Raw genomic sequence first — 13,984 nt, forward strand, 5'->3', positions numbered from 1 at the left:
CCATAAAATTACTATACTCGTATTTAACGCCTATTGTAATATTAATAAAGACAAACACCCATTTACACCATTGGAACCTCATTTGCCAGTAGCAAAATATGATAATTGTTTTTTTACCCTTATCTGGCAACAAAACTGACACCTTTTTTACAAGGAGTCATGTTTGCATAGACCACAATACCTGCGGTTGGAATGCAAACAAAAAACGTAACTCTGATAATGTATGCACTGTCCTTGAAGTTGATTGGTTCAACACCATGTGAGGTCGAACGGGCAATCTTAACTTTAAAGAACCTCACTATGAGATCTCTTTTACCAGTGGCAAAATATAGTAGTAGGTTTTTACCCTTTTAAACTGGTACAAAACTGACACCTTTATTCAAGGCATCATGTTTGCAATAACTACAACACAAGTAGTCAAAAAAGCAAACAAAAAGAAGCAACTCTGATAATCATAATAATAGGACAGTGCATATTATTATCATTATCAGAGTTGTTTCTTTTTGTTTGCTTTTTTGACTACTTGTGTTGTGGTTATTGCAAACATGATGCCTTGTATAAAGGTGTCAGTTTTGTACCAGTTTAAAAGGGTAAAAACCTACTACTACTTTAAAGAACCTGTACGGCTGAGACGCGTATGACCAGCGTATGTCATTTTCGACACATCCTAAAACGTAGACAGAAACAAACCTCTTTAGAGAAGTTTTTAGTGAGAAAGAGCTCAAGTGACTCACCATTAGTGGCAAAGAAGAAACACAAAAAATAAAGAACCACAGAAGGTCAGTTTATCCGACATTATTTGAAAGGGGACTCCCCTTCCAAACACTAACACCACCACCACCTCCTCCTACTCACCACCTTCCACTAAAGCCATTAACTCTCCTTACTACAGGTCAAGTAAAGTTCAATGTTCATTTGTTTCAATTATTGCATATATTTATTCATCTATTCAATTTATTTATTGTGTTTCTTGTTTTTTTTAAATTATTTTATGCATGTAATTACTGTAAACTTCGTGTAAAACTCATAATCAACGTTTTTGGGTTTAGATCGCGTTATTTATAAATGTGTCGTAACCCTCCACCACCCGACACGGCCAATCAGTAAACAAGTATAACCCGTAAAAACAAAGTTTTTCACTATAAATCCTTTATATGCGTGGCGGCTAGAGTCCTCTCGTCCTCTGGCTTGAGATGGCTGCCACCTATGGGTCAGATGATTGCATTGCACCATTAAGCAATTGGTAATTAAATATAATATTTTGTCCTAAAAAGGGTAAAATTTTGGAAAACATTTTCACGAACATGAATTGTCACGCACAACGAGTCTGTGTGGAAAATGTCAGCTCGATTGGATCACGGGAAGTGGGTTAAAAAACGACCGAAAGATTTGCACGGTCGTAAGCGCGCAAGCAAGCTGCTTTAGCCCACCGGTGTGTTGAAGCGTGAAACCACAACATTTACAATTTGAGTTGTACGACGTTTCGCTGGTAATTGCATCCAGCATCATCGGGCCAATTCGCTGCTTTATAATGAGAGATTTCTTGCGTCTGGATCCAATTCATGTCATTTACATTTTTTTTATCAGCAAATTTAATTCGGTGTTCGAACAAATCGGTGTTCGAATGGCCTTCTGGAACGAGTTAAGTTCGATCTCCGGGGTACCACTGTACTGCATTGACCACACTCGGTACTCATGTGGTGAACATGCAAACACATGGCTCTGATAATAACACTGGTCAAGACACTTTTTCTGGCATAAGGTATTCAAACGGTTTTAAGGTGATTTTGAGGTGCCGATTCCAAATCTGGCATCAGTTTTTGTCTATCACATCAGGTTTTTGAGATATCAAATATTGCATTTTCAATAAAAGCTGCAGAAAAAAAATATTAAATAAATGTGGATATACACATAAAATGATATTATAAACACACTATCCTAAAAATACAGCAACATATTTTAACACTAAAGCAGTCGCTGACTCGCAACAACTTGCAATCATAAGTGACAGAGTTAATTTCGGGTAAATCAATGAAAATGGGGTATGCCGATAGCATAAAAATGAGATGTGATAGAGCAAATCTGAGATCAGATTTGGAATCAGCACCCTGAAATTAGTCTAAAACAGCTGCAAAAGTCCAGGCCAGAAAAACATGTTTTTATTTTTGTTGACCAGTGTTATTTCATTAACTCCATTGATAATTCTCTATGTGATTAATTCTATGAAGCCCATACCAGAGGTCGCAACCGGGTACCCGATACCCGTACCCTACCCGATACCCGGCTACCCGTACCCGGCCGGGTACGGGTACCCGTTTGCGACCCTGGTACGGCCAGGTACGGGTAGGCCGTGAGTCACCGGTGAGTCACCGTGTGTCACTCATTTCCCAACGTCTTGTCTCTTCTCACAATTCAAGTTCCTAGAATCAACCCACCCGCGCCTGCAACATGGCTTCATCCCAGAGGTCGCAATCGGGTACCCAATTCTCGTACCCGGCCGGGTACGGGTAGGGTACGGGTATCGGGTACCCGTTTGCGACCCTGGTGCGGCCGGGTACGGGTACGGGTAAGGAATCAAAACCCGATTGCGACCTCTGGCCCATACCGGCTACACAAGAGAGAAGACAAAGACGACAACGACAACCGTTAAACCCGCGCAGTTAGTTGTGTCGTCTCAAACGGCCGTCTGCTTGACGAACTCCAGGATCTTGGAGAGCCTGGTGAACACAGCCGGCGAGCTGCACAGACCCCAGCTGCCCACGCCCTTCAGGTACCAGCGTCCGTCCACCTCCCTGCACAGCAGCGGGCTCGCCAGGCTCTACCGCACACACAGAGCACAGCAAAGACAAAGACCATCATGTAATCCACCCCGTGTAGCCTGTGACAGAGTATAAGAGTAGGTTATACTGGTAGGAACGAAGTGAACCAGCCTACAATAGATTATATCGTCCGTCCGTCCGTCCGCCCGATGTCCGATTAGGTGTAGCAACATCGCCCCCTACTGCAAACACTTGGCAGGACCCTACAAAAACCTTTAGACTCAGTGACGCTTTCCTGGCTAAACAAGTGTAACATTCCCTTATAATTCCAGAGATAGCTTTTAATTAAAACATTTCAATTAAAAATTAACTCACAGCGGCCTAAAGCCTACAGCTAGGCCTAAAGCCTAGAACTAGGCCTCAAACTCTCCCTTCGTATCGTACCCCCGCGTGTGTGAAAGGGAGTTAATGTTTAACAATGTTACATTCCCTGATGTTTTTTAAATAGTAACATTTACATTTAAAGCTTTTACATTAATTATTATACATTAATAATTAAAACATTTAACTTAAAAATTAACTCACAGCGGCCTAAAGCCTACAGCTAGGCCTAAAGCCTAGAACTAGGCCTCAAACTCTCCCTTCGTATCGTCCGATTAGGTGTAGCAACATCGCCCCCTACTGCAAACACTTGGCAGGACCCTACAAAAACAAGTGTAATAATACATTATGTTTATATTCTTTGGTTATTCGTTCCTACCAGCCCACCCCGCAGGGAACTGTTAACCCTTTCTGGCAATGAAATAGTTGTGTTAACATGTTAAAACGCCAAACAGAAACTTTGTGCAAGGAATCTGTTTGGTGTTTTAACATCTCCTGTTTTATTGCCAGAAAGGGTCAAACTTATTCTTATATTTTGATACAGGTGTAGAGGAGTAAAATGGGGACGTGACGTCAGGTGTGCCGTTCAGTGCGATGACGTCACGTCTCCTAGGCTACTTAAGGGAGACCCCATGACGTAAGCGGGGTCACTGTGGGAACGGGTAGAGTGAGAAGGGTGAAGACGGAACCAGGGGTAGAGAGAGGGATCGAGTGGTGAGTCTGGGGAGAAGCCGGTGGTAGCCGTAGAGGTGCTTCTCTCTCCGCTCGGTGGAGTCGGCAGAGTCCACGATCCAACACCGGAGCAAGCTCTTCTTCCCCCCTCCAAACCAGCTTAAATATACGCTCCAAGCTTGGTGGTGTTTCATTCTTCACCTGAGGACGGCTGCTTGCGTTGTGGCCGAAACGTCGTGAGAATTATTTGAGTATGTTTTATTTTTATTGTTTTGTTACTTCCCTTCTACGTGGTGACTTTACCGAAAGAACCAAGAAGATGAATCCCTGCAGTCGCGAAAGCTTTAAATCGAAAAATCCCCCGCATAGCTTGAACAGACTGTTGGGGGCAAGTTCAGTTAGCGAGCACCTATTCAGGCCGGCACTGTGGCACACGAGGAGGTGAGGGTGAGTTGGCCAGCACCTGGCTGCCTTTGATTCCCCAGTGGCGATGTTTCCTACACATCGCTATACCAGGTACTCATTTGAGGCTGAGTCAACCTAGGGGAGGCCCCGGACCGGTTCAGACTACTCAGGCCGCCGGATTCGTAGCGCGGTGTGCTAACCGCTGCACCACCGCTCGTACGTTGTGAAAGAAGTTGGACATACATAGTTAGATTCAGTCACAGACCCATAGACTCACACAGAGACCAATAGACTCACACAGAGACCCACAGACTCACACAGAGACCGACAGACTCACACAGAGACCCACAGACTCACACAGAGACCGACAGACTCACACAGAGACCCACAGACTCACACAGAGACCCACAGACTCACACAAAGACACACAAACTCACACAGAAACCCACAGACTCACACAGAGAACGAGAGAATCACAGAGACCCATAGACTCACACAGAGACCGACAGACTCACACAGAGACCCACAGACTCACACAGAGACACACAGATTCACACAGAGACCCATAGACTCACACAGAGACCGACAGACTCACACAGAGACCCACAGACTCACACAGAGACCCATACACTCACACAGAGACCCATAGACTCACACAGAGACCAATAGACTCACACAGAGACCCACAGACTCACACAGAGACCAATAGACTCACACAGAGACCCACAGACTCACACAGAGACCGACAGACTCACACAGAGACCCACAGACTCACACAGAGACCCACAGACTCACACAGAGACACACAAACTCACACAGAAACCCACAGACTCACACAGAGAACGACAGACTCACAGAGACCCATAGACTCACACAGAGACCGACAGACTCACACAGAGACCCACAGACTCACACAGAGACACACAGATTCACACAGAGACCCACAGACTCACACAGAGACCCACAGACTCACACAGAGACCCACAGACTCACACAGAGAACGACAGACTCACAGAGACCCATAGACTCACACAGAGACCGACAGACTCACACAGAGACCCACAGACTCACACAGAGACCCATACACTCACACAGAGACCCATAGACTCACACAGAGACACACAGATTCACACAGAGACCCACCGACTCACACAAAGACCGACAGACTCACACAGAGACCCACAGACTCACACAGAGACCCACAGACTCACACAGAGACCGACAGACTCACACAGAGACCCATAGACTAACACAGAGACCCATAGACTCACCCAGAGACCCATAGACTCACACAGAGACCCACAGACTCACACAGAGACCGACAGACTCACACAGAGACCCACAGACTCACACAGAGACCCACAGACTCACACAGAGACCGACAGACTCACACAGAGACCCATAGACTCGCACAGAGACCCATAGACTCACACAGAGACCCACAGACTCACACAGAGACCGACAGACTCACACAGAGACCCATAGACTCACACAGAGACCCACAGATTCACACAGAGACCCACAGACTCACACAGAGACCGACAGACTCACACAGAGACCCACAGACTCACACAGAGACCCACAGACTCACACAGAGACCGACAGACTCACACCGAGACCCATAGACTCACACAGAGACCCATAGACTCACACAGAGACCCATAGACTCACACAGAGACCCATAGACTCGCACAGAGACCCATAGACTCGCACAGAGACAAATAGACTCACACAGAGACCCATAGACTCGCACAGAGACCCATAGACTCACACAGAGACCCATAGACTCACACAGAGACCCATAGACTCACACAGAGACCCATAGACTCGCACAGAGACAAATAGACTCACACAGAGACCCATAGACTCGCACAGAGACCCATAGACTCGCACAGAGAACGACAGACTCACACAGAGACCGACAGACTCACACAGAGACCCATAGACTCGCACAGAGACAAATAGACTCACACAGAGACCCATAGACTCGCACAGAGAACGACAGACTTACACAGAGACCCATAGACTCACACAGAGACCCACAGACTCACACAGAGACCGACAGACTCACACAGAGACCCATAGACTCACACAGAGACCCATAGACTCACACAGAGACCCATAGACTCGCACAGAGACCGACAGACTCACACAGAGACCCATTTTCCTTACACAGAGATCCATAGACTCACACAGAGACCCATAAACTCACACAGAGACCCACAGACTCACACACAGACCCACAGACTCACAGAGACCGACAGACTCACACAGATACCCACAGACTCACACAGAGACCTACAGACTCACACAGAGACCCACAGACTCACACAGAGACCCACAGACTCACACAGAGACCCACAGACTCACACAGAGACCCACAGACTCACACAGAGACCCATAGTTTATTGTCCTTCACACCCGCGCCTCCGATTAGCCACGGTTGGCTACGTACGTTGCGATGAGAAGTCCAGCCCCATGTACGTGCGTGCAGTACGTGCAAACCCATCCGTTCCGCTCACCCCGCAAAACTGATTGGAGGCACAGATCATCCTGCTGGTGACGGCTTTGACGCTGCTGCTGTTGACGGCTCGGCATTCCTCCTGCCCCACGATGCTCACGCGTCTCACGATCTGCGAACCTGGAACGCGACGGAGGGAAAGACGAAAGGAACGCGTCTCACAGCCCGTGCGATGAGCCCGCTCACGTTTTTTTCCCCGTGAGGCGCGGATGGCCCCGTGGGAGAAAGTTCAAGTTCATGTATTTTGTATAGCGCTGTGAGCCATTCGGCTCTTGAATCGGGTGCAACCGCAACAAACAAAAAACAAAAAACATCTTAAAGTGACTATGTGACTGAGTGCAAACATAAAATCCAAGAAAAGACAGCAAAATATTGCTGTCTTTTCTTAGAGCCTATTCTCCATTGGTGTTGGACCAGATGACGCCAAAAGGCGTTTTTCTATGGCGTGGATGCCACTTGGATAGAAGCGGCGTCATCTGGTCCAACACCATGTGAGACTGGGCTCTAAGAAAAGCTGTCTCGGGTGTGGACCAATCAACTTCAAGGACAGTGCATATCATTATCATCATCAGAGTTGTTTTCTTTTTGTTTGCATTTTGACTGCTTGTGTTGTGGTTATTGCAAACATGATGCCTTGTATTAAGGTGTCAGTTTTTGTACCGGTTGAAAGGGTTAAAACCTATCACTATCTTAAGCGCTATCGCGAACTGTGCCCTACCCTCTATATTATTTATCACTAATTATTACAACGCGATTATGTTCGTAAAGCGGTGTTATTCAGCATCTCTACTACTACTACCACCACGTTATAGGAGGACACGACTGTACTCTTTTTGTTGTTGTAACAATCTCCACGTCCTCCGCTTTCCCCCCACATTCACATTTAAAATCGATGTCTTTACGTATTGAAGACTAATCTGGCTGCTTATAAATTTTCACGCGATGATGATGATGATTTCGATTTAAAGCTTTCGTGACTGCAGGGATTCATCTTCTTGGTTCTTTCGGTAAAGTCACGTAGAAGGGAAATAATAAAATAAAAATAAAACATAATAAAATAATGAGAATTATTTTATTAGTACGTGACTTTACCGAAAGAACCAAGAAGATGATGATGATACACTACTTGGTTTGAGCCGCCATCATTGGCTGATAGCCAGGACGCCTTCTGAAAAAGAGCTGCATAGAAAGCAGCTCAAGTCGGGGGTGAAATAAGAAAACAAGTTTAAAATATCTTATTGGTTCTTTCGGTAAAGTCACGTAGAATGTAAATAATAAAATAATAAAAATAAAACATAATAAAATAATTCTCACGGCGTTTCGGCCACAACGCAAGCAGCCGTCCTCAGGTGAAGAACAGGTCTATCAGAGTATGTCTTCTCGACAGACCTGTTCTTCACCTGAGGACGGCTGCTTGCGTTATGGCCGAAACGTCGTGAGAATTAGTTTCTTATGTTTAATTATTTTATTATTCCCATTCTACGTGACTTTACCGAAAGAACCAAGAAGATGAATCCCTGCAGTCACGAAAGCTTTAAATCGAAATTTAATTATTTGATTAAGTTGTATTTTTATTATTTTATTATTTCCCTTCGACGTGACTTTACCGAAAGAACCAAAAAGATGAATCCCTGCAGTCACGAAAGCTTTAAATCGAATTTTAAAATATTTTTCCCTTTCAAAAGACATTTAACATTGGGGATCAGCGCACCGGTTAGGTCAAATCGACTCGAGCAACAACCAACCTCCACCCGCTACGAATAGATTTACCCGCTTGGATGGACGAGACGGCGCAGGACTTCCCGGGCAGGGGATTTGGCTCGCGCTTGTCCGGGAGGCAAGCCGGCCTCACAGCGTCCGAAAGGGGAATGGCGTAGCTCAGCTGCACCAGCGCAGCGTCGTAGTCGGAGGTGGTGGCGTTGAACTTGGGATGCAGGTGGATGGCGGCGAGGGGTTGCAAGTTGTTGTTGTTCTTGAAGGCTGCCCGCCAATCGCCAGGCAGGGCGGACCTGCGGTGCGTTCACAGTTTTTGTCGAGTGTGCAAAGAAAACATCTAAATTTCGATTTAAAGCTTTCGTGACTGCAGGGATTCATCTTATTGGTTATTTCGGTAAAGTCATCACGTAGAAGGGAAATAATAAAATAATAAAAATAAAACAATAAAATAATAAAAATAAAACATAATAAAATAATATTTTATTATGCTTTATTTTTAATATTTTATTATTTCCCTTCTACGTGACTTTACCGAAAGAACCAAGAAGAAGAAAACATCTATTTATAATACAGGTTTTTTGTTGGCTAAGAACGGGTAAGTATATAAATGTGTCGTTAAACCTGCCACCACCCGACACAGCCAATTAGTAAGGTTTGTCACGTAAATAGAATTTGCCCATTCGTTACTAGTCCAGCACACCGATGTGTTGGCGACCAAAGCCACAACATTTACAATCTGAGTGCTGGGACACAAGACAGATGGAGGACCCAGCTATTGCAGTCACAGAGATGAGGATGTTACGATGGATGTTGGGTTCAACAAGGAACGACAAGGGGGTGAGAACTGAAGAAGTGAGAGGAAGACTCAAGGTGGTAGGAATCGCAGATAAGATGAGAGAGAACATTACGTGGGTCAGAAGGTGCACGTGATGCAAGTGGAAGGAAAGAGATCAAGAGGAAGGCAGAAGAAGAGTTGGGGCGATGTGGTGCGATCAGACCTTGGTGGCCTGAGGAGTGGAAAGAAAGATGGTAACAGGACAGGGCAGTGTGGAGTAGAGGTCGCAACCGGGTACCCGATACCCGTACCCTACCCGATACCTGGCTACCCGTACCCGGCCGGGTACGGGTAGATGTTTGCGACCCTGGTGCGGCCGGGTACGGGTAGACCGTGAGTCATTGGTGAGTAACTGTTTGTTACTCATTTCCCAACGTCTTGTCTCTTCTCACAATTCAAGTTCCTAGAATCAACCCACCCGCGCCTGCAACATGGCTTCATCCCAGAGGTCGCAATCAGGTACCCGGCCGGGTACGGGTAGGGTACGGCCGGGTACGGGTACCCGTTTGCGATCTTGGTGAGGCCGGGTACGGGTAAGGAATCAAAACGCGTTTGCGACCTCTGGTGTGGAGAAGGTTGGAAAGACAGCGGACCACACATGAGTGGGACAAATGCGTGGAAAAAGAAAATCGATTGTAATTCAAGAAGGCTGTCGTGACTTAATTTGGAGCTTTCGTGACTGCAGGAATGACTCTTTGGTTCTTTCGGTAAAGTCACGTATAAAGAGAAAATAATAAATTAAATACAAGCACACGACGTTTCGATTGCAACACAAGCAATCATCATGAAATAGAAAGACAAATATAGTATACTTAGAAATGTTTCATTTCATTACATTTCTAAGTATACTATATTTGTGTTTCTATTTCATTTACACCTGATGATGATTGCTTGTGTTGCAATCGAAACGTCGTATGCTAGTATTTAATGTATTATTTTCTCTTTATACGTGACTTTACCGAAAGAACCAAAGAGTAAGGCTGTCGTGGTAAAACGATGGCATTTCCGTAATCATTATTGGGGGTTCACAAACGCTTTTTGGCACTGTATATGGCAGCGGCCAAAGTGGCGAGATTTTTTAAACTCCCTCCTCTGGTACACAGGAGGACATGGGTTCGATCTAGGACCTGACAATGCCTACTACTATATATTTGAAATTTGCGTCTCTCTCTCTCATCACAGTGGTTAGGAGATGTTAACTACCTCGCCTAGTACACAGGAGGATAGTGGGTTCGATCCCAGCCCTAATGATGCCTGCTGCTGTGTATTTTAAGTTTGCGTCTCTCTCTCCCATCATCACGGTGGCTAGGAGATGTTAACTACCTCGCCTGGTATGCAGGAGGTTGCGGGTTCAATACCGGCCCTACCAATGCTTGCTGCTGTATATTAGGAGTCTGCATGTCTCTCTTCCTGTGGTCGCGTGGATTTTTCTCCGGGTCCTCTGTTTTTTTATTATTATAATTATACGCTTTTATTTAACTCACTCTGTCTGTTGTTGTTGTCGTTGTTGTCGTGCCATATCCTCAAATCTTGTAACTCAATTCTAACCCACTTCCCAATGTGGTATCGACTGCAAACTTGGTATACTTATGTCTTACTGATGACAATACTATATTCTATCATAAAAAATTATGATTTTTCACCAATTATGTTACACGCTTTATATTAACTCACTCTGTCTGTTGTTGTCGTATCCTCAAATCTTGTAACTCAATTTTAACCCACTCCCCAATGTGGTATCGACTGCAAACTTCGTATACTTATTCTAGATTTGAAGCTTTCGTGACTGCAAGGATCCACCTGAGGAGGGAGGCTTGTGTTGCCTCCGAAACGTCGTGATTTTTATTTTTATTTTACTTTCATTAATTTTATTTTTTTACTTACGTGACTTTACCGGAAAAAACCTAAGAATAATTTGGTATACTTATGTCATACTGATGACAATACTATATTCTATCATTAAAAATAAAAAATAAAAATGTAAACCATCTTTTTTATATGTTATGTTTCGCTTTGGATCTAATTGTCCACGCTCAACTCATGTTGGCTGTAAATCACCACAAACTTCGGGGCCACTTCCTGGAGTCGTGGAGTTCTGCCATTACTCGTACGGTACATTTCATTAAAGCGTGTTTTTAAAAAAAGTATTTTAAAATATTACTTATTTTTCCTCCACATTTAAAATCAACCTCATCAGGCGTTCAGAGTATTTGGCTGCTGCTATGAATGCCCACGTGATCATGACGATGACATCAGCCGCTTCGTTGAGTATTTGTGATGGCCTGGTCGTTTTTGAATAAAATATTTTAAAATACTTTTTTTTTTAAACACGCTTATATGAAATGTACTCGTAATGGCAGAACTCCACGACTCCAAAAAGTGGCCCCGAAGCTTGACATAACATGACAAATTACAGCCAATGTCAGTTGAGCGTGGACAATTAGACCCAAGCCTAAACATAACATATAAAAAATAATTTTAAAAATATAGATTTTTTTAATGCTAAAATATAGTATTGTCATCAGTATGGCATAAATATACCAAGTTTGTAGTCGATACCACATTGGGAAGTTGAGTTACAAAATTTGAGGATACAACAACGACAACAACAACAACAACAGAGTGAGTTAAAAGAAAGCGTGTAAAAAAATATTTAAAAATACTTTTTTTTTAAAACACGCTTTCATGAAATGTACTGTCCGAGCTGCACCTCCCCCTGCCCCCTTCCCCCATCGCCCCTCCCCCCTCCTTCCACATGCCCCGCCCCTGGGCGTGGCTCCCCGAGGCTTGCCGTGACGTCAGGGACCACGTGGTGATTTACAGGCAACGTGAGTCGAGCGTGGACAATTAGAGGCGTTAAAAAGATCGTTTAAAAATATCTATTTGTTCAATTTTCAATGATAGAATATTGTGTTGTCATCAGTTTGACGTAGCTATACGAAGTTTGCAGTCGATACGACATTGGGAATACGGTTGAAATTGAGTTACAATATTTTTGGATACGCAACACATACAGTAAGTGAAATAAAAGCGTGTAAAAAGTTTTAAAATCAATATTTTGAATTTTTATGATAGAATATAGTATTGTCATCAGTATGACACAGCTATACGAAGTTTGCAATCGATGCGACATTGGGAATACGGTTGAAATTGAGTTACAATATTTTTGGATACGCAACACATACAGTAAGTTAAATAAAAGCGTGTAAAAAGTTTTAAAATAGATGTTTTGCATTTTTTTATGATAGAATATCGTGTTGTCAGCAGTATGACACAGCTATACGAAGTTTGCAGTCGATAGCACATTGGGAAGTGTGTAAAAATTGAGTTACAAGACTTATTTTTTGAGGATACAACAGACAAAGTGAGTTAAATAAGAGCGTGTAAAAAAAAGAGCCACTGGTAAAATGAAAAATTGTTGTTTAATACTTCAACACTTAGTAGTAGTCGTGGCTTTAGCGACCAATATTATTTTTAAAAAGGTTTTTGTTTGGTTAGATTGCGTAAATATAAATGTGTGTCGTTAAATACACCACGACCACCCGTCACACGACCAATTAGTCGCATGACGAGGCTTCTGATGATTATTGTTGTTGTGTTAATTTGCGGTGAAACGAAACGTTAACTGGAATTGTAAATGTTGCAGTGGGTTTACTCTCCAATACACACACACATACCGGTTAGTGCTGAACTAAGTAACTAATTGTCATGTCGTGTTTGCGTGACTCACCCTTACTGAATGTAAATGTTGTAGTGGGTTTACTCTCCAATACACACACACATAGCGGTTAGTGCTGAACTAAGTAACTAATTGTCAGGATTAAAAAAATAAGTAAAACCTAAAAAAATGTAAATATGATTTCTAATAAAATAATATAGAATAATAATACAAATTGACACGAATGCAATAAATAAAAACAATTATAGTGAAATTTATAAAACAATGATACATTTTTTTATGTTACAGAAAAATAATAAACAACACATTTTCGAACAAATTTCGCGTAAAAATGTAAACAATTTTTTTTTTAAAAGTCACCACTCACGTGTCGTTGAAACATGACGCGCTGGTGAGGAGCCACTTCGCGTTGAGAAGCGTCGAGTCGCACGAAGAAAAGTTTCCTCTGGTGCTTTGCAGCTGGGCAAGCCACGGCTGCGTCTGCCCCATCGTGTCCACTCCACAGTCTGTGCCGGGTAAGGGGGTGGGGACGATAGCGATCGCCGATCGGCGTATAAGAGAGAGATCTGTGTGTGGCTCAGAGGTCGCAAACGGGTTTTGATTCCTTACCCGTACCCGGCCGCACCAGGGTCGCAAACGGGTACCCGTACCCGGCCGTACCCGGACGTACCCGTACCCTACCCGATACCCGGCCGGTACGGGTAGGGTATCAGGTAGCCGATTGCGACATCTGGGATGAAGCCATGTTGCAGGCGCGGGTGGGTTGATTCTAGGAACTTGAATTGTGAGAAGAGACAAGACGTTGGGGAATGAGTGACAAACGGTGACTCACCAGTGACTCACGGCGTACCCGTACCCGGCCGCACCAGGGTAGCCGGGTATCGGGTAGGGTACGGGTATCGGGTACCCGGTTGCGACCTCTGGTGTGGCTATCGTTGTCTTTGTGTGTGTCTGCGTGTGTGTGGCTGTGTGTCTCTGTGTGTCTCTGTGTGCCTCTGTATCCGTGTGTGTGTCTC

The 13,984-nt window shown here is 44.1% G+C and overlaps 1 protein-coding gene across 2 annotated transcripts in view; it reads right to left on the reverse strand.

The window, feature by feature from the left end:
- Window positions 1–565: 565 nt before the first annotated feature.
- The window catches only part of LOC144737946 (transmembrane protease serine 6-like), an 85,322-nt gene continuing 71,903 nt past the window's right edge, over window positions 566–13,984 (reverse strand). The window contains exons 7-10 of one of the 2 annotated variants that reach the window (XM_078620850.1): window positions 13,336–13,474; window positions 8,509–8,747; window positions 6,740–6,858; window positions 566–2,818 (exon numbers count right to left, since the gene is read on the reverse strand). In XM_078620850.1, the coding sequence (XP_078476976.1) occupies window positions 2,675–2,818; window positions 6,740–6,858; window positions 8,509–8,747; window positions 13,336–13,474 (641 nt within the window). In that variant the 3' untranslated portion in view covers window positions 566–2,674. The remainder of the gene's footprint in view (window positions 2,819–6,739; window positions 6,859–8,508; window positions 8,748–13,335; window positions 13,475–13,984) is intronic. The other variant, XM_078620851.1, reaches the window with a different exon arrangement.

The sequence above is a fragment of the Lampetra planeri genome, chromosome 76 (genome assembly GCF_965212315.1).
Source record: "Lampetra planeri chromosome 76, kcLamPlan1.2.h2, whole genome shotgun sequence".
Classification (NCBI taxonomy): Eukaryota; Metazoa; Chordata; class Hyperoartia; order Petromyzontiformes; family Petromyzontidae; genus Lampetra; species Lampetra planeri.